The sequence below is a fragment of the Thamnophis sirtalis genome, unplaced genomic scaffold (assembly GCF_051295495.1).
Source record: "Thamnophis sirtalis isolate CommonGarterSnake01/CBP01778 unplaced genomic scaffold, rThaSir2_p1.2 scaffold_8, whole genome shotgun sequence".
Taxonomy (NCBI): domain Eukaryota; kingdom Metazoa; phylum Chordata; class Lepidosauria; order Squamata; family Natricidae; genus Thamnophis; species Thamnophis sirtalis.
In genome coordinates this window covers 15,400,851-15,425,329 of record NW_028261388.1, presented here as the reverse complement: position 1 = coordinate 15,425,329, position 24,479 = coordinate 15,400,851, and the positions used below count along the sequence as shown (strand labels likewise).

At 41.8% G+C, this 24,479-nt stretch overlaps 1 protein-coding gene across 6 annotated transcripts in view; it reads right to left on the bottom strand.

Annotated features, from left to right (window-relative positions):
* CEP126 (centrosomal protein 126) overlaps positions 1–23,217 on the bottom strand; it is a 29,799-nt gene extending 6,582 nt beyond the window's left edge. For 4 of the 6 annotated variants that reach the window (XM_014054600.2, XM_087721128.1, XM_087721132.1 and 1 more), the window contains exons 1-8: positions 22,730–23,217; positions 13,598–13,717; positions 12,685–12,827; positions 11,340–11,421; positions 8,314–8,503; positions 4,300–6,394; positions 2,697–2,858; positions 145–269 (exon numbers count right to left, since the gene is read on the bottom strand). In XM_014054600.2, coding sequence (XP_013910075.2) covers positions 145–269; positions 2,697–2,858; positions 4,300–6,394; positions 8,314–8,503; positions 11,340–11,421; positions 12,685–12,827; positions 13,598–13,717; positions 22,730–22,977 — 3,165 coding nt within the window. In that variant the 5' untranslated portion in view covers positions 22,978–23,217. The remainder of the gene's footprint in view (positions 1–144; positions 270–2,696; positions 2,859–4,299; positions 6,395–8,313; positions 8,504–11,339; positions 11,422–12,684; positions 12,828–13,597; positions 13,718–22,729) is intronic. The other 2 variants (XM_087721131.1, XM_087721133.1) reach the window with 2 other exon arrangements.
* Between the last annotated feature and the right edge of the window lie 1,262 nt (positions 23,218–24,479).

Genomic DNA, 24,479 nt, shown 5'->3' with positions numbered 1-24,479 from the left:
TTATTGTTAGATCCAGTTTGCTTTACATCTATTTTCTCTGGATTCTTTTCCAAATATTTTGTATTTACTTATGGGACTTTTTAATGTGATGTTTTGGCCAAAAGCTATTTTTGATATTTTGACCCAATAATTTATTAGACCTACCTGTCCAACACCAGTAGATTTTCTTGCCGAAGAGGCTGACATTTGTCTCCTCTGTTCTAAAAGAGCCTTGCGTTTATTTTCATTGTTTTCATTAATTTGTTTTCGTCTTGCAAAAGCAAAATGGGCTGAAAGTAATGCAAAAGCCTCACAAAAAATAGAACTGATTATCTTAAATTTGTCTTATCAAGCTATTTTTAACTGTATGTTTTTGTTATAAGCTATTTTGAAAACTTCTATACATATATCTATATATATTTATATACACTATATTGCCAAAAGTATTTGCTCACCTGCTTTTACTCGCATATGAACTTACTGTGATATCCCATTACTAATCCATAGGGTTCAATATGACATCGGTCCACCCTTTGCAGCTATAACAGCTTCAACTCTTCTGGGAAGGCTGTCCATAAGGTTTAGGAGTGTGTTTATGGGAATTTGTGGCAATTCTTCCAGAAGCATATTTGTGGGTCACACACTGATGTTGGACGAGAAGGCCTGGCTCTCTGTCTCCGCTCGAATTCATCCCAAAGGTGGTCTATCGGGTTGAGGTCAAAACTCTGTGCAGGCCAGTCAAGCTCATCCACACCAGACTCTGTCATCCATGTCTTTATGGACCTTGCTTTGTGCACTGATGCACAGTCATGTTGGAAGAGGAAGGGGCCAGCTCCAAACTGTTCCCACAAAGTTGGGAGCATGGAATTGTCCAAAATGTCTTGGTATGCTGAAGCATTCAGAGTTCCTTTCACTGGAACTAAGGAGCCAAGCTCAACTCCTGGAAAACAACCCCACACCATAATCCCCCCTCCACCAAACTTTACACTTGGCACAATGCAGTCAGACAGGTTTTTTCTCCTGGCACCCGCCAAACCCAGACTCATCCATCAGATTGCCAGATGGAGAATCGTGATTCGTCAATCCAGAAAACGCGTCTTCACTGCTCTAGAATCCAATGACGGCGTGCTTTACACCACTGCATCCGACGCTTTGCATTGTACTTGGTGATGTATGGCTTGGATGCAACTGCTCAGCCATGGAAACCCATTCCATGAAACTCTCTGCACACTGTTCTGGAGCTAATTGGAAGGTCACATGACATTTGGAGGTCTGTAGTGATTGACTGCAGAAAGTTGGTGATCTCTTCGCACTATGCACCTCAGCATCCATTGACCCCGCTCCGTCAGTTTACGTGGCCTACCACTTCGTGGTGGAGTTGCTGTCATTCCCAAACACTTCCATGTTCTTAGAATACAGCTGACAGTTGACTGTGGAATATTTAGGAGCGAGGAAATGTCACGACTGGATTTGTTGCACAGGTGGCATCTTATCACAGTTCCACTCTGGAATTCACTGAGCTCCTGAAAGCGACCCATTCTTTCCCAAATGTTTGTAAAAACAGTCTGCATGCCTAGGTACTTGATTTTATACACCTGGGGCCATGGAAGTGATTGGAACACCGATTCTGATTATTTGGATGGGTGAGCGAATACCTTTGGCAATATTGTGTATCTATATCTATAACTATATCTATATATACATACATACACACACATACACACACACACAAATTTTACATAAACCCAAATTAACCCAATGATTACCTAGATTAAGTGGGGAAAGTAATGCATAGATTGCATAATCTCTTTTTAATCTTTAAATTATTTTGGTAATGCTAGATTTCCTAAATTATATATATATATATATATACACACACCCACTTTCTTTTGTATGTCAAGTTTGCAACGAGAGTATAAGGAAAAACAAAAATTAGTAGAACACTGAGAGAAAAAGGATTAAAAACCAGTGCTCGTTTTCTCAACAGATGCACCTTCCTTCTAAAAAATGAAACACGATTCAATCATTGATTTTTGTTTAACTTTGAAGAAGGCATAATTTTTCCAAAGTGTATAGCAGGGCTTTTCTTAGTCTTACTAGAACATAAGTTTTTATCACAAGAAATTGAAAATAGAATCTGCTGTTTCCTCCAAAATATGGGTTCATCCAATGAATTATATGCCTAAACTGAAAGTTATGAGAATGGTTAAGGCATGGTTATCAACCAATAGGGTTGAATGCTTTTGTTAGATTAACCAACCAATCAACCAGCACTCTGGTTTATCAGTAGTGGCAGGTTCTAAACATCAACAATTAGCAGAGTTGAAAGCTAAAGAAAATTGTTAATCATAATCAGTTCATTTCTGGTATAGGTTTTTTAAAACTTGATCAGCATTTTTAGTCTGAATGTTCTGGAAAAGAGAAACAGAAACAATCCCAAGTAATATACAAGTAAAGGAAGAAAGAATTATTGAATAAAAGTACCACTGACATTTCCTCCAATATAAATACCTATTCCTAATATACATTTCCATAAGCTTTTCACACACTAAAAAATAACTTACGCTGATAAAATTGGCAGATTTCGAGATATTACACTAATTAAAAGAAGGTTTTTATTTACTGAATTGCATAAAGAGCTCACTGACTGGAAGACATGCACTTAGTGTATCCTTTGGCATTCTTTCAACATAAAAACCTGGCAACAAACATCTTACCACTTGGTTGGGAAGACATAATAGGATTCACCCTAACACCTGATTTCATATTGCTCATCAGATGGCCACCATCTATAGTGATGTGAGACACATTAGATCTAGCGTGCTGCAAGTCACCATTATTTGAATTATTGCATAAGGAAGCATAATGCTGTGAATCACCTGAAAGTAATAAAAGAAACCAGAAAATAATCCAATTACATCAGCCTAATTCAGCTTGAGAATATAGAATTATTATTCTTAAACCAGGAATATGACATTTTAATTTATTAAAAACAAACAAGCATATTGGTACTGGTACCTGTTTCCTTTGAGGGAGAGAGAACTATTAATGCCATTATTAATATCACTACTCATAGTATTAATAATATTAACAATAATTGCTTTAAGACTAACAGTTTTATCTATGACAATAAAGATATAGATATTAGAGAAAGATCCTCTGATTATAGTTGTAGGTAATCCTTGATTTACAACAGTCGCTTAGTGACCAAAGTTAAGACAAACTGCCCCAAAGGTACTTACAACCTGGTTCCCAAGTTACAACTGATCATTGATTTTTGCAATCACACACCTGTATTTCAGACACTCAACAACTGGCCTGCTTTTATAGCCATTTGCAGCATCCCTGTCAAGTTCCAGGGAAATCAGGAGATTCTGGCAGTTGTAAAGATTTATTGTAAGCTTAAGCTCTCTACAAAAATCTGAGCTACTAACAGCCAAGGGAAATGAGCGGGAATTAAGAAGGTGTTCCAGGTGGGCTGGACTTAGATCTCTTGTAGGCACGTGGGGCTGATGACTGATGATGAATTTGAACCCCCCCCCCCAAGCTCAGCGCAGTCATCACCTCCAATCCTGCTATTACATGACTGTGATTTACATTTTTGCTGAAAACTGACATTTAATGCCTATTTTCAGCAAAAATGGCAGCCGCCAAACAATGGATTCACTTAATAACCTTGGCATTCACTTAACAATTGCTGCAAAATAGTCATAAAATCAGATCAGTCATGTGGGTGTCCCTTTTTATGCTGTCATGATCATCATGGGCAGCCTCCATTCTTCTATAATTCCATAATTTCAAGGACTATTTGCATTCAGTGTTTGGTATTACCATGCTATGATAAAAAAAATTAGAAGCTACAGTTACTAAAAAACATAGCCATTACATTATTAGCTGATATATCCTTCTCTGTTATTTTATTTTAACTTGAGATATTAACTTTTTTTTAAAAAAAATGTGGGCTTTGCTGGATTCTATTTTTGCTACTATAATATGGTAAGCATGCCGCACCCGTTGCCGATCCACAGAACAGAGCTTAGGCTTGAAGGGAAAGTCCTCTCCACACCCCACGTTTGTCTTAATACTCAAAGGGGAAAATGTATCCATGCTGAGGAGAATGCTAGACAGTAACCTACAATGGGTAGAGTAAGTATAGAAACAGGAAAAGGACCGCTTACTTTGAATTGGAATTAAATTAGTCTCTTTTGGTATATCTATAACTCTTAATTATTCATTCTCCATGAAGAGATTCTGTGCCCATTTTTTAAAATCAGAAATGTAAATGATTCTTATGTTTAAAAAAAATGAGATGCATCTTACCAGCAGCACCATCCCTTTGAACCAATGCACGATGTACTCCTTGCCACAAAATTGTGATTTCTTCATCAGTTGGTATACGATCCGAACATAATCCATTTTCTGAGAACATGGGACTTCTCCTTGAAATATTGCTGTAGTGGACAACTGGTGGAATTGAATTTATAATGCACTTTGACTTTGTCAAAGGCTCATAGGTGTATATACTGTAAGAAGGTCTGATCATGGTTATTTGAGAATGGTAAGCACTACCTGAAGTTGAAGGGTCATCTGTATAACCTCTTGCCAAGGTTTGACATTCAGGCAAAAGATTCTTGTCACTCTGACTATTTTCGGCATCCGTGGAAGGCTTACACACATTCGATGTCTGACATAAGGCATCTGTAGGATTTTCATCTGGCTTTTTGCTTTGTATAGGCTTACATGGAGGATGGGGTATTATGATTTTGCCTGGAGCTCTTACAATCTTAGTAGCTTCATTAGCAGACTGTGGTCGGATGGCACTCTTCCGATTTTTAGTTATTATGGTTGATGATGGGACTTTAGCAGATTTTGGTCTTTTGATCATTTTCATTCTACCTTTCCGTGGATTAGTTTTTGGATTTTTAGGCTCACAATTATAAATAAAAGGTATCATTTCTTCACTTCTTGGTGCCATCCATGCTTGTTTAGCAATATGATATCCTTTGGGCACCAAGACATTGTGTATTGCATTATCTCTTTCTGAGTTTCCAACATTAGCAAGTTTGGCAGATATTTGAGAATTCTCTGAATTATTTTCCGGAAAAACAGAATTGAGCAAACAGGAGGGAATACTTCTTAGATTAGTTTTAGAAGAAGTGGTTTTAATTTGAAACCCAGGTGCTTGGGGTTGTGCCTGAGCTATATCACTAACACAGGACTCTGGAATTTTTTCATTAATTTCCACTACTCTGTTAATTTCATCAAACCACCTAAGCTTTTTACAATTCCTTTGAACTTCTCCATCTTTCCCTTTTATTTTTGCCAATTCAACACTGTCTCTAACAGAAGACACAGGCTGCGGATGTCCAAATTTGATACCTCTGTTTACCACCATTGCTTTGAAACAGCCAAGTTCGTATTTAGATTCCTTTTTTAAAATGCTTTTTGGCAGTTTCATCACTTTTCTCTCACACATATTGTTATTGTTCTGCTGCTCAGGGTCAGATAAATTGGTTGCTACCTCTCCTTGGGGCACAGGTATAATAATTTCCGCCTCTTTCCCTTCTTCACAGTCTTTGTGCTGATCAGTGCTGCTTTTAGAAGGCTCTTCACATGTAGACGCTTCAACGTTAACATGCTCAGAATGCTTTTCACCTTTACCTTCAGCTACACAATCTGTATCTTCAGTACACCTTGCTGCATGGATATCTTTCCCCTTCTGCATGCAATTAAGTAAGAAGCTGTTGCTGAAATAGGAAGTGACATTCCACTGTTGATTAGGCAAATCTATATTGGGAATGAAAATTTCTGTTGATGAAGTTCTGTTGTTTTCAGAAAGTTCAACGTTCTCTTGTTCTGAAGTTGCAGGAGAAGGATTAGGGACGGGCCATATTTTATGCAATTTGGCTGCAGGGCTGTCAGCAGGTAAAGGATCCCCTGTGGTAATTACGCTTGAAGACGGATATATCAACAGAACGCTTTTGTCTTCTGTTTTATTTTGTACAGAAGTTAGATTACCATCAGAAGCACCTGTCTCAGACTCTCTCTGTTCAGATGAAGTTGGCACTGATGATTTCAGGTCAGGGTTGCATCTGACTTCATCAGATGGGACAACATTGTATTTAATTAAAATATCACGGAAAGGGGAGGCCGTCTGAATATTTGAAGTTTTTAAATTTCTGAGCCAATTATTCACATGCTGATTTTTAGAAAAAGTATCATCGTGTTCAGCAGAGCAATGTTTACTTTTGCTCTTTGATCCTTCTGGATGCTGGAGGGAAGACTCCTCTTGAGTAGATAAAGATGAGGCTTTCCCGGGTGCTGGGCAACTTCCATTTTGTTCTTTAGCCTCAAGGCTGTCATCACTACAAACACTCCCTGAATAGGTTATTTCATTTACTTCTTGATGAAAATCCTGTGCAAGAAAAATAAATAAAATACAAAGATAATTTAACACAATTCCATCAAAACAGTTTCAGAGACAACTCAGAAATTCCATGAAAAACAGTAAGAAATATTTAGGTCAGCAGTTCAGGGCAATAAAATGGGTTCACTGACTGAGTGCCAACGCTGGCTTATTTCTTTTAGACACCAGAAAACTTCATATTTAGGTACCACAATTTTAACGTGCCACGATTTTCAACATTAAGCATTGGCATATATGTGTCTTTATAATTTCATGCTTACAGTTCTTCCATTTTCATATCATCTATTTACCCATGAAAATATTTCTATTCTGATGCTATAACTTTAGATATATTATCTATGAAATTGGTTGTGATAGACAAAGCTAATAAATATGTTACCCAGCAAGAATATTTGGGTATATTTATTGCTAGAAAACTCCATAAAACAGAAATTAAGAATGTTTATATCATTTTATAACAACTGATCTGAATTTTTATATTGTTCTTTCCTTATTTACAAAAGGGAACTAATTAAACAAGTTGAGCAGGTGCTAACAGTTCCATAAATGTTTATTATAGAACATGGATTTTCTTGAAAAAAATAGAAAAGAAAGTTATTTTCAAATATAAAGCATTCATAAGCGTACAAAAATAACAGTGAGGCTGCACTGCACCGAGATTTAAAAATGAAAACTGTATTTATTTTTATAGTGTTACCTATATTCATTTATAGTAATGGTAGGAATAGATTGATTCTTTACTGTTTAAAAAAAGAGTTTGGGGTATTTATAATTCTTCTGGGCTTATAGAATGGCAAACAGAGGAGTCAGAGAGAACAAAATAAACTGCAACAAATAAATATAATGTACTGTCTGGTTTTTGCACTTCTTCATGTAGTCAATTGTTACATCCAATGATTTTGGTTGACATGAGAGAAGGCAACAAAAAACAAACATCTTCCAGTATTCATACTGTGATAGAAAGCTATATAACAAATCTTTGTTTAATAAAATGTAATAGTTGAAAAATAAGATAACTATCATTTGGGGAAACAATTTCATATTTATTATCTTGTATTTTCATTTATATATATATGTTTATATCTTAATATGTAGAATAATCAGAAAAGGAAGTATCTATAGTTGCCAAACTAGGTAGGGTTCATTACAAAAAAATCAGTAATTTGTGATGGATGGAAGGAAGGAAGGTAGGTCACAATATTGTTTTATAATTCAACCAACTGTAAACCTTTTCCCTTCTAATGCCTTAGCTCAGATGCCTTCTGAACAATAAGTACAATAGAATAGCAATTGCCTAGCCAGAATAATTTCTAGCCCAAAATATTTACTTCATTAAAAGGATAGACGATTAAACAACTTGACACAGCAGGAAAATTGATAATGAAAGTAAATCCTTTCTGCCACTAGCTGGAGCAATTCAAATCAATGATATTAAATATAATTGTTTCAAAAATAGACATAAGACTGCTTTTTTTTTAAAAAAAGCAGGATTGTTTAAAAACAACATGTACAAATGATCTCTGAACAGCCAAGGGCACAGTATTGAAAGGACAGGGTGTCTGGTCCAAAATTGGTTCTATTATTATCATCTACCCCCAAAAAGCACCCCATCAAAAATGTAGAATATAAATAATACCGGTAAGACAGAAAAGCTAAAATGGATGAAATCTCTTCTTTTTTGATGATTACATTAGTGAGATAGATAATATTGCAGTAGGTATTTAAAAACTACAATCTAATTTTATTATTGATGTGAGAAAGGGTTATATTAATTTTTCTTAGGAATTCTAGTTTGAAGTCGGGGTATTTCTATTGAATTAATCAAAAGCAATTAGAATATTAAGCACACCTGCTTAGATATTTTGAGAATTCTTGTTTTAAGAATCAAAAGTTAAAAGCAATCATACCTGAGGGTTACCGGAATAGTGTTGTGCTTGATGCTGCTTTTCATTTAGATTTTGTTGGAAGAGAAGCTGGCCATTGCATGGGTTTATCCTGTTTTTTACCTGCAGTGTTCTATCATAAATAGCTTTTGCTGAATTCTGTTTCCATTGGAAAGGACCATTTCTGGTAGCTGAGGAATTTGGCCCAATACAGCTTGGAAGGATGAAACATTATTGTTATTTCTGGATAAATATATTAGGTTTATGAACAAAATGTTGTTTCAAAACAACTTAAAAGTGCAACTTCTAGAAAACAGAATCCATCTAATAGCCAACAGCTAGTACATAATTTCCCCAAATCTTACTAAAAAAATAAATTATCCAAACCTATGAACTAAAACTATGCAGCTCGGCTATGTTATGAAATGGTTTCATGATTCTTAAGCATACACGTGTTTAAAAATGAATTTCTTTATTTTTTCTGCCTTCTGTTAATGCATGGCATTGAAATGTTTAGATACTTAACTGAAATACTATTTACTCATTTAATGTAGCATTTTAAATGTCAAAAAACAGTTTATACCACTGGTTTATTTTCTGATGTTGTGTATTTTTAACATATCAGTTTGACCCTCTTTTAAAAAAGAAAAACACCTTACAATAAAATAATAGAAAAAAAAACCTTGTATTTCCTAGTTATTTTCTTTTCAGTAGTTATTATCTTTTCCTCTTCCTCTGTAATAATGCATAACTTGTATCTCAATTTGAGGATGGTACTTCACCAGCCTAACAAAATAGATTAAGCCCCTGTCCAGACACATCTAAAAATCTATTTAAAAAACTATTTTATTCTTTTAATGTGAAATGTATTTTTGAATATATAATTTATAACAGAAAATAAGTACAACACTGTGTTCCTAAATCCATATAGTGGCATTTCCCCCTACATGTCCATTTCTACATAGTTTCCTTTTTGTTCTATTTTCTTTATGCTCTGGTACCTGGAAACATAACTCTTTCATATACGTTTGTAATTAAGAATAGTAGTACGCATTTGACCTCAAGTAAACCTCACTTACTAATTGCCTCACTCAATAGCTGTTTGAAGTTCTGATGAAGTTACAATGCCCACATTTATGAACTTCACAGCGTCCCACAGTCACATAGCAATAGCAATTAGACTTATATACCGCTTCATAGGGCTTTCAGCCCTCTCTAAGCGGTTTACAGAGTCAGCATATTGCCCCCACAGTCTGGGTCCTCATTTCACCCACCTCGGAAAGATGGAAGGCTGAGTCAACCTTGAGCCGGTGAGATTTGAACTGCCGAACTGCAGCTAGCAGTCAGCTGAAGGGGCTGCAGTACTGCACCCTAACCACTGCGCCACATGATCACCGTTATAGTTCTATTGTCCTATACCTCACCTGTTGTTTTTTCTCCCCCTTGTAGAGTGAAGAGATTGGAGAAAAGTGATTAGAAAAGAGTAAGCAGACACACAATAGGGCATATACATTGAAAGAAATGTACAAACAACCTCGTTCTCCAATCTTTCCACTGGGGAGGGTTGGGTAGGAAATGGGCCAGGCATGGGAGAGATTTCCTACAGAGATCACTGGGTTTTCTTTTTCTTCCTGCCCTTTTGCAGAGCAAAGATTTATTTTAACAGGAACAGAGAAGTCAAGTGATAATGGGGAAGAATGGCATAACAAGTCAGACTGAACTTCTCAGAAACATAAGAAACAGAGACTTGGAATGGTCAATATGGAAGACACAGAATGACAAAAATATGAGGCTAAGTGATATTTATTTCCTGTGCCACAATTATCACTGAAAAATGATGGTAAATGACCATTCAATCAGCCTGATGAAGTTTGCCAAGATCATACCTAATGCAAGCTCATGATTTCATTACACGCATTGCCATTTTCTACAATAACTACACAAACCAGTGTGTGAATGCTGAAATAAACTACTCCTTATCATCACTAGGTTTTATTAACTTCTTTCAAAAACTCATGCACATTGATCCACATTTCATAGCTCTACAATGACTGCCATTTTTATATAAATTGATCACCAAGAAGCTAGTTATATTTATCCAATCAATATATTAAAAAATCTCATACAATCATTTGCACCTATTTGTAAAATTCACTCCCACAAAAGGGAGGGCTGTGCCTGCAAGTACTGTGCCCATTATCTATCTACCTATCTCGAGTTATATACATTTTTAATAATTTTGATATCAAAATCCTCGTACTTTTGCATCTGAAATCCTGATGGATTTATCCCCAGCAAATTCTGGTATAGCAATACATTTTATTCTATTCTTTTTCAAATTAAAATCCAAAGCCGTTTGACAAGTTTACATGCTATATAATGGGAAGAACAGAATTTCAAGTTTCTGAGCCTTTTTTTGTATTCAGCCCTGGTTAAATGGCCTGTGATTTGACATGAGCTAGACTATTCATGTCAAAGCTAGATCTTAATGAAACCGAATCTTGTGGTTTGTATGGACATTATAAAAAAATGAAGAGACAAGCTAAAAATAAATATAAATAAACTCAATGTTATATCTGAAATGAAGAACTTAGTATGTATAACACTAGTAAGGATCAAAGAATAAAACAGGACAAATAAGAACATTCAGAATACAGGGGTTTATTCAGAGCTGAAGATAATACCTTCTTATGAAATTAAGAGAATTTGATAAATAGTATCAAGTTCCCCAGAAGAATCTGTGAGTACAGCCAGTATAATAACTAAAACTTTAAAGAAATGAATTTTGGCAATATCTGTGGTATTTCAGAGTTCTACATAACAAATACCTAAAGCAAAGAAGCTAAGGGATTCAAAATCTAATTGTAAGCATAAGAATAACCACAGTGAAATATCATATTAACAATCCTCTTTATTATACTTTGTTCACAAAGTACTATAGTTTCAGAACATTCGCTAATTTATGTCAGATATTTTTGTGCAACTACTATTTCATCATCATCATTTGCTGTCTCATTGACCTTATTTCTGAATTAAGTAAAATAATTTACCTTCCAATGACTCTAGATGATGATAATCCTGAAACCTGAAATTTCTGGGCTTCATCCAATTTATTTTCTGGCTTTCTCTGTACTATAGTGAAAAACAGGCAAAACATTTGGTTAAATATCAGAGTCTTAATACAATATGGATAGTGTGTTTCCATGCACTAGTCTTTGGACCGTATGCAGCCTTGGGTTATAGGTGCTGTTGCTTAATGCCAGGTTAGTTTCTACTCAACTCATCCAGGGATGACCACAGAAGGCCTGAATACAGGTTCAGTACCAGATTTTGGATCATATTCCCCAGGAATGGCCTGCTCTCCAAAATCCTCTTATCTCCTCTTGTCCCTCACCACTGGAATCTTTCTGCTTGCCTGACCCCCTCAATATACTAATTACCCCAACTTCAGCCATTTCATCTCCTAGGTCAGGAGCCTTATCCCAGTCAAGCCTTACTTAGTCATAGTACACTGGTCATCAACATCAATCCTGATGGCTGGCATTCAGCACCTTCAGGATGGCTGCCAGCTTCCTTCTCTGATCCATTTTCATCCACCCCCTGATCCCCTGTTCTCATAAGTGGAAACAGGTAAATCAATCAATCAATCAATCAATCAATAAAAAACCCAACAGCTATAACATTCTGCTGCCCAAAGATCCTATTAAAATACATCCAAATGCAGACCATGCAAAAACCACACTCCAGAAAACCATTCTGAAATCAGGAACTTTATAAACTGACAGCAAACAACACTCCTTTACTAGTACTGCTGATGTTACCTAGTTAGGGTAATGAAATGTCTGCAAGAAAACAAGCAAACTCAGAGAGCAGCAAGAACCCCTCATTTTAGTTAACTGGAATGACCACAGATACAGTTCAGGTCAACAAATGATCTTATTTTGAAAACCTGAAAAGCTTTTATGCAGCAAGCTACCATAATTACCCTCTAATATTGCATAATTTCACTGCTGTTTTTCATCTCTGTGTACATCTCAAACACATTCTATGGAATTCTCCAAGACCAGGAATTTATTTGACTGATTAATATTCATCTGGCAGAACAAGCTTTATGTAGCGATTAAAGCATCAGGCTAGAAACGGGAGACCATGAATTCTAGTTCTGCCTTGGCCCCGAAGGTGGCTATGTGACCTTTAGTCAATTGTACTCTCAGCCCTTGGAAGGAGGCAATGGGAAACAACTTCAAAATCTTACCAACAAAACTGCAGGCACTAACCCAGGAGTCACCAGGAGTTAACACTGACTTGAAGGCACAAAATAACAACAATATCTCCATTAACTAACATCAAGCTAAATTATAAATAATATTTAAACTGTACAATTAATTTACCCACCTTTTTTGCGCTGTGAAGATGAAATATGGCTGCGCTGGAATTTTTCAGTTGCTTCCTGATGTTTCAGTTTCCTCTGCAGCAATATTTGTTCTCTAAATTTTTGTTCTTTTTCTTCACTCTCTTTCCATTTTTCTTCAAGTTGTCTATTTAAAAACTATAGCTTTTAATAATAATAACTACATTTAAGTGTGTCATTTAGAGTCCATTTCATTAAAAAAACTTATTTCTTCAATTTTATATTTATCTTTTGGGAAAAATATGACAGTAATATAAGGTCTAAAGACAATTAACATTATTTACAAAACAGACTCTAAATCTTGAAAATTCTGATTATCTGAAGGCATGATATGTCCCACCACAGTAATTTGTTTAGCAGTATCTTTAGAGTGGTTGAAAATGAACATTCCAGAAGTAACAGATATATGCCTTCTGATTTTTTTTTTATCCTGCAAATTTATTTTGAATAAACTAGGGCCATTACCATAGAAAATAGTTCTGAAAAAGCTCCTATAAGGCATGTTGCACCTTGCAATCATAAAAATAAATATACTAACAATTAATTTTTGTGTTTTTAATGATTGTATGCCACCTTATGTCACCTTTGTGAAATGGGCGGCTATATAAATAATATAAATTAAATAACAAAATACATTGTCATGATATAAATATTTCAAAAGATCACTGTTCAGTAACTCTCATTACAGTATCGATGTAAAAGTTTTATTGATTTAAAATAGAGCCACTCAAACAAGACCTAATAAAGATCCAAAACACTTCTTTTCTTATAAAGGAACTGAACTGTGAGAAGCTGCTACTTGCTCTGTCATATACCACACTGGAAAGTCAACATACACAGAGAACAGTTAATCTGCATTACTGTTTTAAAAAAAAAGCAAGCCCGTTATTTACATACCTCCTTCTTTTATTTGTTTCTATAGAATGTTTTCTTGCTCGATTACGAAACAATCTTTGATCTTTCAGCAACTCATGACGCTCTTTTGATAAATCTCTTTCAAGAAGAACCTTTAGATTTCTGATTACGAGATTAAGAAACTTTAGCAAAAATCCTAAAAATAGAGTATAAGCTTCTAGTTTTGAGAACAATTACAGTCTAGAGAAGCCCTGTTTCTCTATGAATTTGTCTAACCTCTTTACATTCTACTGCTTAGCAATGAATCATTTTATTGGCATTTATTCTTCAAATTTCACTTCAAATGATGAACCAGATTTTAATTTGGCTTTCAAACCTTAACTATTTGTTTTCAGATATTTACACATATAGAATTAGTTTTCCTACAGTGTTCATACTAAACAACCATTTGCACTATCTACACAGTTCATAAATCTCTGTCAAAGCCTATTAATGTATACAGGAAACAAATTTCTGATTGCTTCAGTATGGTTCTTTACAACCAGACTAAAGAGATTCTTTTGTAAATCTTCACAATCTTTTTTTTTAAATTAACTACTGAATAATTAAGTAGCAGCAAACCTGGTCTACCCACTCTTATTTTGCTCTGTGTCACTTATAGATGAGTTCAGAAACATAGTAAAAATCTGTGAGAAATTGACTACTATTCCCTACTCTGGTTCCTGCTCTTTTTCCAATAGTCAATCTAAAAAAATGAAATATTATTCCAAGCTCAGTTTACAGTAAATGTGTATACTACATACATTTTGAATGACAAGGCTACCAACTGTATCTGTAGCTGTATCTGTCCGCCCCGTGCCAACTCAATGAAGCGATTGACATGATGTGCCAGGGCCTCGAGGCTGTTAGGGACTGGATGGGGGTTAACAAGCTTGTACTCAATCCAGATAAGACCGAGTGGCTGCTGTGCTTCCCCCCTACTAATTGGCCAAGTGTTCCACCTCTCAGGCTGGGGGGTCAAACAGTACGCCCCTCAGACAGGGTCCGCAACTTGGGAGTCCTCCTGGACCCACAGCTGACTTTTGAACACCATTTGTCAGCTGTGAACAGGGGGGCATTTGCCCAGGTTCGCCTGGTGCACCAGTTGCGTCCCTACCTGAACCGGGAGGCTCTCACAACAGTCACTCGTGCCCTTGTTACCTCCAGACTGGATTACTGCAACGTGCTCTACATGGGGCAGCCCTTGAAGAGTATTCGGCGACTTCAGCTTGTCCAGAATGTAGCCGCACGAGCGATCGTGGGTGCGCCTCGGTTCACCCACGTAACACCTATCCTCCGCGAGCTGCACTGGCTGCCTGTTGATCTCCGGGTACGCTTCAAGGTGCTAGTCGTCACCTACAAAGCCCTTCATGGTATTGGATCTGGGTACTTGAGAGACCGCCTACTGCCAATTACCTCCACTAGACCAATTAGATCCCACAGACTAGGCCTCCTCTGAATTCCATCAGCCGGCCAGTGTCGACTGGCGACTACCCAGAAGAGAGCCTTCTCTGTGGCTGCTCCGACCCTGTGGAACGAACTCCCCGTGGAGATTCGTACCCTCACCACCCTCCAGGCCTTCCGCATAGCCCTTAAAACCTGGCTGTTCCGACAGGCCAGGGGCTAAAGACTCGCTGCCCCACTTCGAATGGTATGATTGTTGTGCTTTTAACTATGTATGGTTTTTTATGTTTTTGTTACTCTGTTTGTATTTCCCCTCCCTTTTGAGTTGTGAGCCGCCCTGAGTCCCTTCAGGGAAAAGGGCGGCATACAAATAAATTAAACCTAAACCTAAACCTAACTGGTTTTGTGCCTAAGGCAGAGTTGGAACTCATGGTCTCCCAGTTTCTAGTATGATGCCTTAACCACTAAACCAAACTGCCTCTCAATTTTAAGGATTATCTTTCTTCTACCATAATGCATTACTGTAAAATCAGTATTTGCTATGGATTGTCCACTTAACAGAGGGTTCAAGCCCATTTTAGTTTTCTGAAGCAATCTGCACGTTTTGCATGAATTAAAAATGAATACTGAAATTCTTCTATTTACATAAAATCTTCATCAACAGTATACATAGACTTATGCATGCATGCAAATCCTGAAAGTGGCCATTCTATTCATAAAGTATAAAACTTCCTTTTCACGTCAACTCCTATCTCACATTAATCAAATGTATATAGTAACCTTTTAAACTTCAGTCAGTAGACAACTATTATTTGCACAACATGCTAACCCTAAACTATAGTTGTGAAAAAGGAAGAAAAGCAATCCACTTTTTCAATACCATGCATGACTGTATATATCTGTAATATATTGCCTTACATATCTTAGCCACAAGTTAACAGGTTCCAGGTGTTTTAATCTTTCTTTATATGCCTTTTTGTAGCTGAACAGTATTATTTCAGAAATGATGACCAGAGCTACATCCAAGTACAGTAGCACTACAGATTTATGTTAGACCACCCTGGCAGTTTGAGTTTCAATTCCCTTCCTAATGAATCAAATCATGACATTTAACTTTTTACAAAAGATATTTAACATTTTAATTGACATCCTGTAATTCTGAGATCCATTTCCTACTTGGCTACTACGGTGAATTGTATCTTCTATTTTCAGTCCTATGCCTTAAATTTACAAAAATCCTGTTAAATCTCTTTGCAATTCCTTATTCCTTAAATTCAAACGCTGAAAAGCATGGAATGATAACTAGAAATACTACTCATAACTTCGTATCCTTTCTAGACAATTTAAGTTGTTCGCATTGTTTTAAACATTCTTTCAATTTGACCTCCCTGCTTCTAGTTCCTTATTCTGTTTCCAACCCATGAAAGCATACTCTTTTCCCATCCAATCACCTGTTGGGTACAAACTTCAAATAAATACAAATACCATCTCTATGCCCCCTAACTCTTGAATGCCTTTCTGAATACAACAGCACCCTTGGAAACAACAGGGTTTGCCTTAAAATGTGTCTCTACGAATCCAAACAATAGTGGCTTCTTAATGCTCTCTGGACTTGTTGGTTGTTTTCTTGCAGATAAGATACCATAAACATAAGCCTATTTAAGAAACAATAACAGTTCAATCCTGAACTCCAACTACAGATAGTCCTCAAGTTACAACCACAATAGAGCCCAAAATTTATGTTGCTAAGTGAGAAATTTATTGTGAGTTTTGCCCCATTTTTACAACTTTCCTTGCCATATTTGTTAAGTGAATCATTGCAGTTGTTAAATTAGTAAACCTGGCTGTTCAAGTGAATCCTGGGACAGTGCAACCATCATAAATGTAAAATCAAAATGTAAATCACATGACCATGGGGATGCTGCATCAGTCATAAGTGTGAAAATACTTACAATGCTAGACAACACAGTATCAACAGTAGAGACCTTCAAATTTCTAGGTCCTATCATATCTCAAGACCTAAAATAGACACCTAACATCAAAAACATCATCAAAAAAGCGCAACAAAGAATGTTCTTTCTGCGCCAACTCAGGAAGCTCAAACTGTCCAAGGAGCTGTTGCTACAGTTCTACAGAGGAATTATTGAGTCTGTCATCTGCATCTCTAAAACTGTCTGGTTTGGTTCTGCAACTCAACAAGACAGACTTCAGAGGATAATCAGAACTGCAGAAAAAACATTTACTACCAATTTGTCTTCCATTGAGGACCTGTATACTGCACAATTCAAAAAGAGGGTCGTGAAAATATTTACAGACCTCTCACATTCTGGACATAAATTGTTTCAACTCCTATCCTCAGAATAACGCTATAGAGGACTGTATACCAAGACAACTAGACACAAGAACAGTTATTTCCCGAACGCTGCTAAACAAATAATTCGCTCACCACTGTCAAACCATTCACTAAGGCTGCATTACTATTACCATTAGTCTTCTCATCGTTCTTATCACTCATCTCCTCCCACTTATGACTGCAGGACTGTAACTTTGTTGCTTGTATCCCTACGATTTATATTGATATTGTTTCCTGATTGCTTATTTGCGCCCTATGACTATCATTAAATGTTGTACCTTATGATTCTTGACAAATGTATCTTGTCTTTTTATATACACAGAGAGCATATGCACCAAAGACAAATTCCTTGTGTGTCCAATCACACTTGGGTAAGGTGACCAGACGTCCCGCTTTTGGCGGGACACACCCGCCTTCCAACGCATTTTCCCGCGTCCCGCCCGCCTTTTTAAAAAGCACGCTTTTTTTGGCGCTCGCAGCTCCCGCCCATCAGCTGCTAGCTTGCTGGGCTGGCTCATTGTTCTGTTCTCTATCCTACCTCCTACCTACAAATTTAAGCCAGCCCAGCCTGCCGCTCACAGATTGGATTGGCCTGGACTCCAGCCAATCAGTGAGCTGGCTGGGATGGAAAACCGCGGCATGCTTAAAGTTTTCCATCCCAGCCAGCTCACTGATTGGCTGGAGTCCGCTTAGCATGCCGCATGAGTCCCCCGCCCATCCGTTGCCGCTCGCATGGGCGGGGTAGCGTAGCGAGTGAGCGGGGAGCGAGCTCGCCTTTCCAGCTCCACTTCCGGACAAGCTGTGGAAAAACCTCTGCAAAAAGTGCCACCTGGGGCCGCCGCTTCTTCTCCAAACTCAGAGTAAGTGACGGGCGGGGCGAGTGAGGGGGGGGTGGCGGGATCGCCACCCGCTGCACTGCAGTTGACTCACCCCGGGCCGGGCGGGCTGGGAGGCTCTGGGCGTCCGGGCGGGAAGAGCACAGAGAAAGGCAGAGCGGCGCTCGACGCGACTCTGCTATTTCTGCTGGAGGAGTCCCTAGATAGGGAAGGCGGGTGGCGAGGCAGAGGAAGGGAGCGCAAATGGCGGATCCCGGGCTCATATGCAGAGGGAGCTCTCCAGGCACAGGAGCGCTGGAAAATTGCCCCGCTCATGCACCCACCGGGACGGAGCACGCTCGCTCCAGCCCTGCCTGCCGGCAGGACTTTGAAGTGTTGGCTTGCCGCTTGCCTTCCACTTCGGCCCGCGCGGAAGGCAATCCAGCCCTTTCAAAGTCATGCCGGCAGTTTAGAACTCGCCCGCCATTCAGCGAAACATCTTTCGCTGAATGGCAGCCGAGGGGCACACTAAAGTGCCAGCATGAGTTTGAAGGGCTGGCTTGCCTTCCATGTCGGCCCGCGTGGAAGGAAAGCCGCACTTCAAAGTCATGCCGGCAGTGGGAAGCCTTTGCTGGCCCGATACCAGCTCTGAAGTTGCTTTCCTTTCTACTAAAGCCCCTGCTCAGCAAAGCAAGTCCGGGGAAGTCCTTTGAGCCGGCTAGAAAAGGTCTGCCACGAACTGGGAAGCTGACGCACCCCCCTCCTCTCTGCCCCCCCTCTGCAACCCCGATACCCTCTGCCGCCGTGCCTGAAGCATGGGAGCGCTCACCAGCCGGCAGAACGCCGGAGTGGAAGAGGTGGATGTCCCGTCCAATTTCCTCTACAGATACCCCCCAAAATCTGGTAAGACGGAGCAAGCAGGGGGGGGAATATGCGAGAGGTTTGCGGGGAGTCCCGCCTGGCAGGGTTTTGCGCGCGCTCCGTACTCTGAGTTGAGGGAATGGCGAGCAGCGGCTGCAACCCCAGAGTTCGGCTAGGCGAGAACTTTAAGGCGAGCGGCGGGACGAACCCTTGCTGTCAATCTCCCCCTCCCCTTGTGCCTTTTCGCAGCCGTCCCATCGTTCTCCCGCCAGTGGGGCTGCTCCTGTGATCCCCCCCCCCCGTGGCTGCGAAGGAGTTTCCCGAGAGTTTTAGAGGGTCAGGAGTACGACCCTCATTGCAACGTCGCCATTTGCAAGCTCCGGCTGCTTGGGAGGGTGGTTATTCATGTATTTTTTTCTTCTTGCTTCCGCTTTCTTGCCGGCTTGCAAGGATTGTGGTGGCGGCTTGGATGGAAATAGTGACATTCGTGGCATCGCGCTTGGGGTTAAAAACTGCTTTTCGTTCGCGGCAGCAACTGCTCTTTGAGAATTCTTGCTTGAAAAAACAGGACTCCCTCACGCGGTCCTGAATTGAGGTCCATCTCCCTCCACCCCTAATTAAAAAGCCCCTGGTAAATTCTTGCCTGTCCTGTGCCACTTGGCATGCCTGCCTGTTTAGTTGTTATTGCGCTGATTGAATTCTAAAATACCCCATCAATCTACCCCATCCAGAGGTGGCGGCAAGAGCAGCGCGTTGTTGTTGTTGGGGCCAGCCTGCTCGTCCATGGCTGGAGCCGTCATCGCGGGCGTTAGGGACCTTCTGTTCTTCCTCCGCACCTCGCCTGAGCAGTCCTTACAGTCGCTGCCCGGCTCCAGCCATGGACGAGCAGGCTGGCCCCAACAACAACAACGCATTGCTCTTGCCGCCACCTCCGGGTGGGAAGCAATCACGCCTGTGCGGCCCCTGTGCTGCGGTGGGAAGCGAGTCTGCAAGGCTTGGTTGCTTCCCACCCGGAGGTGGCGGCAAGAGCAGCGCGTTGTTGTTGTTGGGGCCAGCCTGCTCGTCCATGGCTGGAGCCGTCATCGCGGGCGTTGGGGACCTTCCGTTCTTCCTCCGCACCTCGCCCGAGCAGTCCTTACAGTCGCTGCCCGGCTCCAGCCATGGACGAGCAGGCTGGCCCCAACAACAACAACGCACTGCTCTTGCCGCCACCTCCGGGTGGGAAGCAATCACGCCTGTGCGGCCCCTGTGCTGCGGTGGGAAGCGAGTCTGCAAGGCTTGGTTGCTTCCCACCCGGAGATGGCGGCAAGAGCAGCGCGTTGTTGTTGTTGGGGCCAGCCTGCTCGTCCATGGCTGGAGCCGTCATCGCGGGCGTTAGGGACCTTCTGTTCTTCCTCCGCACCTCGCCTGAGCAGTCCTTACAGTCGCTGCCCGGCTCCAGCCATGGACGAGCAGGCTGGCCCCAACAACAACAACGCACTGCTCTTGCCGCCACCTCCGGGTGGGAAGCAATCACGCCTGTGCGGCCCCTGTGCTGCGGTGGGAAGCGAGTCTGCAAGGCTTGGTTGCTTCCCACCCGGAGGTGGCGGCAAGAGCAGCGCGTTGTTGTTGTTGGGGCCAGCCTGCTCGTCCATGGTTGGAGCCATCATCGCGGGCGTTAGGGACCTTCCGTTCTTCCTCCGCACCTCGCCCGAGCAGTCCTTACAGTCGCTGCCCGGCTCCAGCCATGGACCAACAACAACGCACTGCTCTTGCCGCCACCTCCGGGTGGGAAGCAATCACGCCTGTGCGGCCCCTGTGCTGCGGTGGGAAGCGAGTCTGCAAGGCTTGGTTGCTTCCCACCCGGAGGTGGCGGCAAGAGCAGCGCGTTGTTGTTGTTGGGGCCAGCCTGCTCGTCCATGGCTGGAGCCGTCATCGCGGGCGTTAGGGACCTTCTGTTCTTCCTCCGCACCTCGCCCGAGCAGTCCTTACAGTCGCTGCCCGGCTCCAGCCATGGACCAACAACAACGCACTGCTCTTGCCGCCACCTCCGGGTGGGAAGCAATCACGCCTGTGTGGCCCCTGTGCTGCGGTGGGAAGCGAGTCTGCAAGGCTTGGTTGCTTCCCGCCACCGCCTCTTCCCTCGTCCGTCTCGATTGCTGGAAGCAGTAACAAACGGCGCGTCTGCTCCGCTGTCAGCGCCTTGACAGCCACCCCAGCCGGCGGCTACCAGGCCTCGCTGGAGTCAATTGCAAAACCGCGTTCAGCGCTTTGAGGACCTGAGGCATCTTGGGAAATGCAGTTCCCTATCGGAAAGAATGGAGTAGCTGCGAATTTGTAACAACAGAAGATAATAACTTGGTGCTTCGCAGGTTACGAAAATCTCAAGTTTGATTTGCACACTGTTTTTTAAAAGTTAGATAAAGAAATTATGCTGTGAAAGCGACTAGAAAGCCTCCCCTCCCCTTCCTGTGTGCGAGAAAGGGAAGGAGAGGAAGGAAGGAGGGAGGGAGGGGGGAAGGAAAAAGAAGAAGGGAGGGGGGAGAAGATGGAAGGAGAAAAGATGGATGGAAGGAGAAAGAATGGGAGGAGAAGGAGGAAGATTGAAGAAAAAAAGAAGAAAAAGAAGAAGGGAGGGAGAAAAGTGGGAAGGAGGTAGGAAGAAAAGGGGAAGAGAGGGAAAGAGCAGAAAGACAAAGAGGATGAAGTTGATAGGCAAGAGGAAAGAGGAAGGAAGGAAAAAAGAAAAAGGGAGGGAGAGAGGAAAGAAGAAAAGATGGAACTAGAAAGGAAAGAAGGGAGGGAGGAAAGGGGAAGACAGGGAAAGAGCAGAAAGACCGAGAAGGTGAAGGTAGATAGGCAGAAGGAAAATAGGAAAGGAGGGAAGGAGGAAGGAACAGAAGCGAAGAGGAAGAGAGAAATGGAAAGAGCAAAAAGACATAGAAGGTAGATAGGCAAAAGAAATGAAGCTGAAAGAATGGAAGGAGGAAGGAAGAGAAAAGGAGGAAGGGAGTGAGTGAGGAAAGAAGAGAGGATGGAAGGAGAAAGGAAGGGAGGGAAAGAGCAGAAGACGGATAAGGTGAAGGTAGATAAGCAAGAGGAATGAAGGAAGAAGTGAGGAGTCTCGGGGAGGGGGAAAGAAAACATTTAGTGACCAAAGTTACAATGGCATTGAAAAAAGTGACTGATGACCATTTTTCACACTTAGCGACCGTTGCAGCATCCTCATGGTCACGTGATCAAAATTTTGTTTGGCAACAGATTCATATTTATGCTGGTTTCAGTGTCCTGGGGTGACCTTTTGACAAAAAAAATTTTTTTAATCAAGCCCCCCCCCCCCCCCCCCCCCCCCCCCCGGTCAAAGGCGTCCCTCTTTTCCAATCTGAAAATCTGGTCAGCTTACACTTGGGCCAATAAAGAATTCAATTCAATTCTAAAAAACGGTCCCAAGTCCCTTTTTTCAGTGTTGTTAACTATGAATCGTGGCTAAACGAACTGTTGTAAATCAACGACTAGCTTCATTCCCTTCTACTGGAATCCAAATCACGTTTCCCTAGCAGGAGGGAATTCTGGGGGTTGCAGTCCAGAGATTTTAAAATCAATTCGAAACAAAAGCCCGATTTGAAAGCACGCCTCTCTCAGCTTACAATGCAGCCCGCCTGCCTGCCTGCCTGTTTTCCAGCCGAAACCCCCGGCTGCCTTCCAAGCTACCTGGGAGGATACGTGCAAGGGACGAAGGCGTTCAAGGACCGGCGGCCAAGCCCCCGCGGCGGGGCACTTTCCGACAAGCCTTTCCTCCAGCTTGGAGCAGCCGCGGAGAGGTCGGTTCCGGCAGTAGCAACTTCCTCGGGCGCCCTCCCCAAAGCCGGGCTGCTGCGCTCTGCCGCCACCGCGGTTGCCGGCCTCCAGGAGGTGGGGTAGTAGGAAGCGCCGCTGCTGCCGCCTCCACCGCCGCCGCCGCCAAGCTCCATCCACCCTTAGCCTTCCGCCGCCATCCTCTTCTCCGCCCTACACAGGCCCAGTCATACGCCCCGGCGCGCGGTGGGTCTGACAGGGTTCGGGCGTTCGCGTTCGGGGCTCCTCGGACTGCCCGCAGCGGGGTCCCCGCGAGCCCCACTTGCCGCCTGGGAAGCACCCAGAGAAGCCCCCTCAGCGGGCTCCGGAGCCGCGCGGCCGCCGGCCCACCATCTTAGCAACCGGCAACGCCGCTTTCGTCGTCACGGCAACCGAGGCCGGCGCTGAAGGGGAGGAGCTTCGGAGAGGGAGGGAGAAGCCGAAGGGACTTTCCCAAGCCAATCTGTCTCGCCGGACGGGAGAATTCCAACTCCCAGTATTCCTTGCGTCATCCGAAGGGGCGGTGAATGGAAGAAGGCGCGCTTTTTCGTTCTGACCCCTCCCTCGTGTCCCCTCCCCTCCTCCCCCCGTCTTTCCTCCTTAGGGCTATCAGTCACTATTCAGCAATGCTTTGGCTACACCCAGTCCTGGACCTAGAACAGTTCATTTAGTGACCGTTCGAAGTTTCCTGACTTATGACTGTTTTTCAAAAGTACAATCTTTGCCGCATCCCCAAGATCATAGGTTTGGATGGGATAGAATATAACAGTGCTTTTCAACCTTTTTTGTGCAAAGGCACACTTTTTTCATGAAAAAAATCACGAGGCACACCACCATTAGAAAATGTTAAAAAAATGTAACTCTGTGCCTATATTGACTATATATAAAGTGTTTTTCCCATGGCACACCTTACACTATGTCACGGCACACTAGTGTGCCGCGGCACAGTGGTTGAAAAACACTGGAATATAGGATATAGAATAGAGCAGAACAGAACAGAATTCTTTATTTGTTGTGTCAGCACATCCTGTGTGGCCGGTTATGGTTTGAATTGTTAACAGATTAACAGAGTAGGGACCTTGTAGGTCATCTAGTCCAACCCCACCACCCAAGCAGGAGACCCTACACCAGGGGTAGTCAACCTTTTTATACCAACCAATTTTGTATCTCTGTTAGTAGTAACATTTTCTAACCGCCCACCGGTTCCATACCGGTTCCACCAGTGATTTATAAAGTAGGGAAGTCAATTAAATTTTAAAAAGGAAAGTGCTTCAATATCGGACAAAATCCGTACCGCCCACCATGAAAGCTGGAACACCCACTGGTGGGCGGTAGGGACCAGGTTGACTACCACTGCCCTACACCATTTCTGACAAATGGCAGTCCAATCTCTTCTTGACAGTCTCCAGTGATGAAGCTCCAACAACTTCTGAGGGCAAGGTGTTCCATTGGTTGATTGCTGTCATCGTCAGAAAGTTCTTCCTTATTTCTAGGTTGAATCTCTCCTTGATCAGTTTCCATCCATTATTCCTTGTCTGGCCTCCAGGTGCTTTGGAAAGTAGGTCGACACCCTCCTCTCTGTGGTAGCCCCTCAGATATTGGAACACTGCTACCATATCTCCCCCTGGTCCTTCTCTTC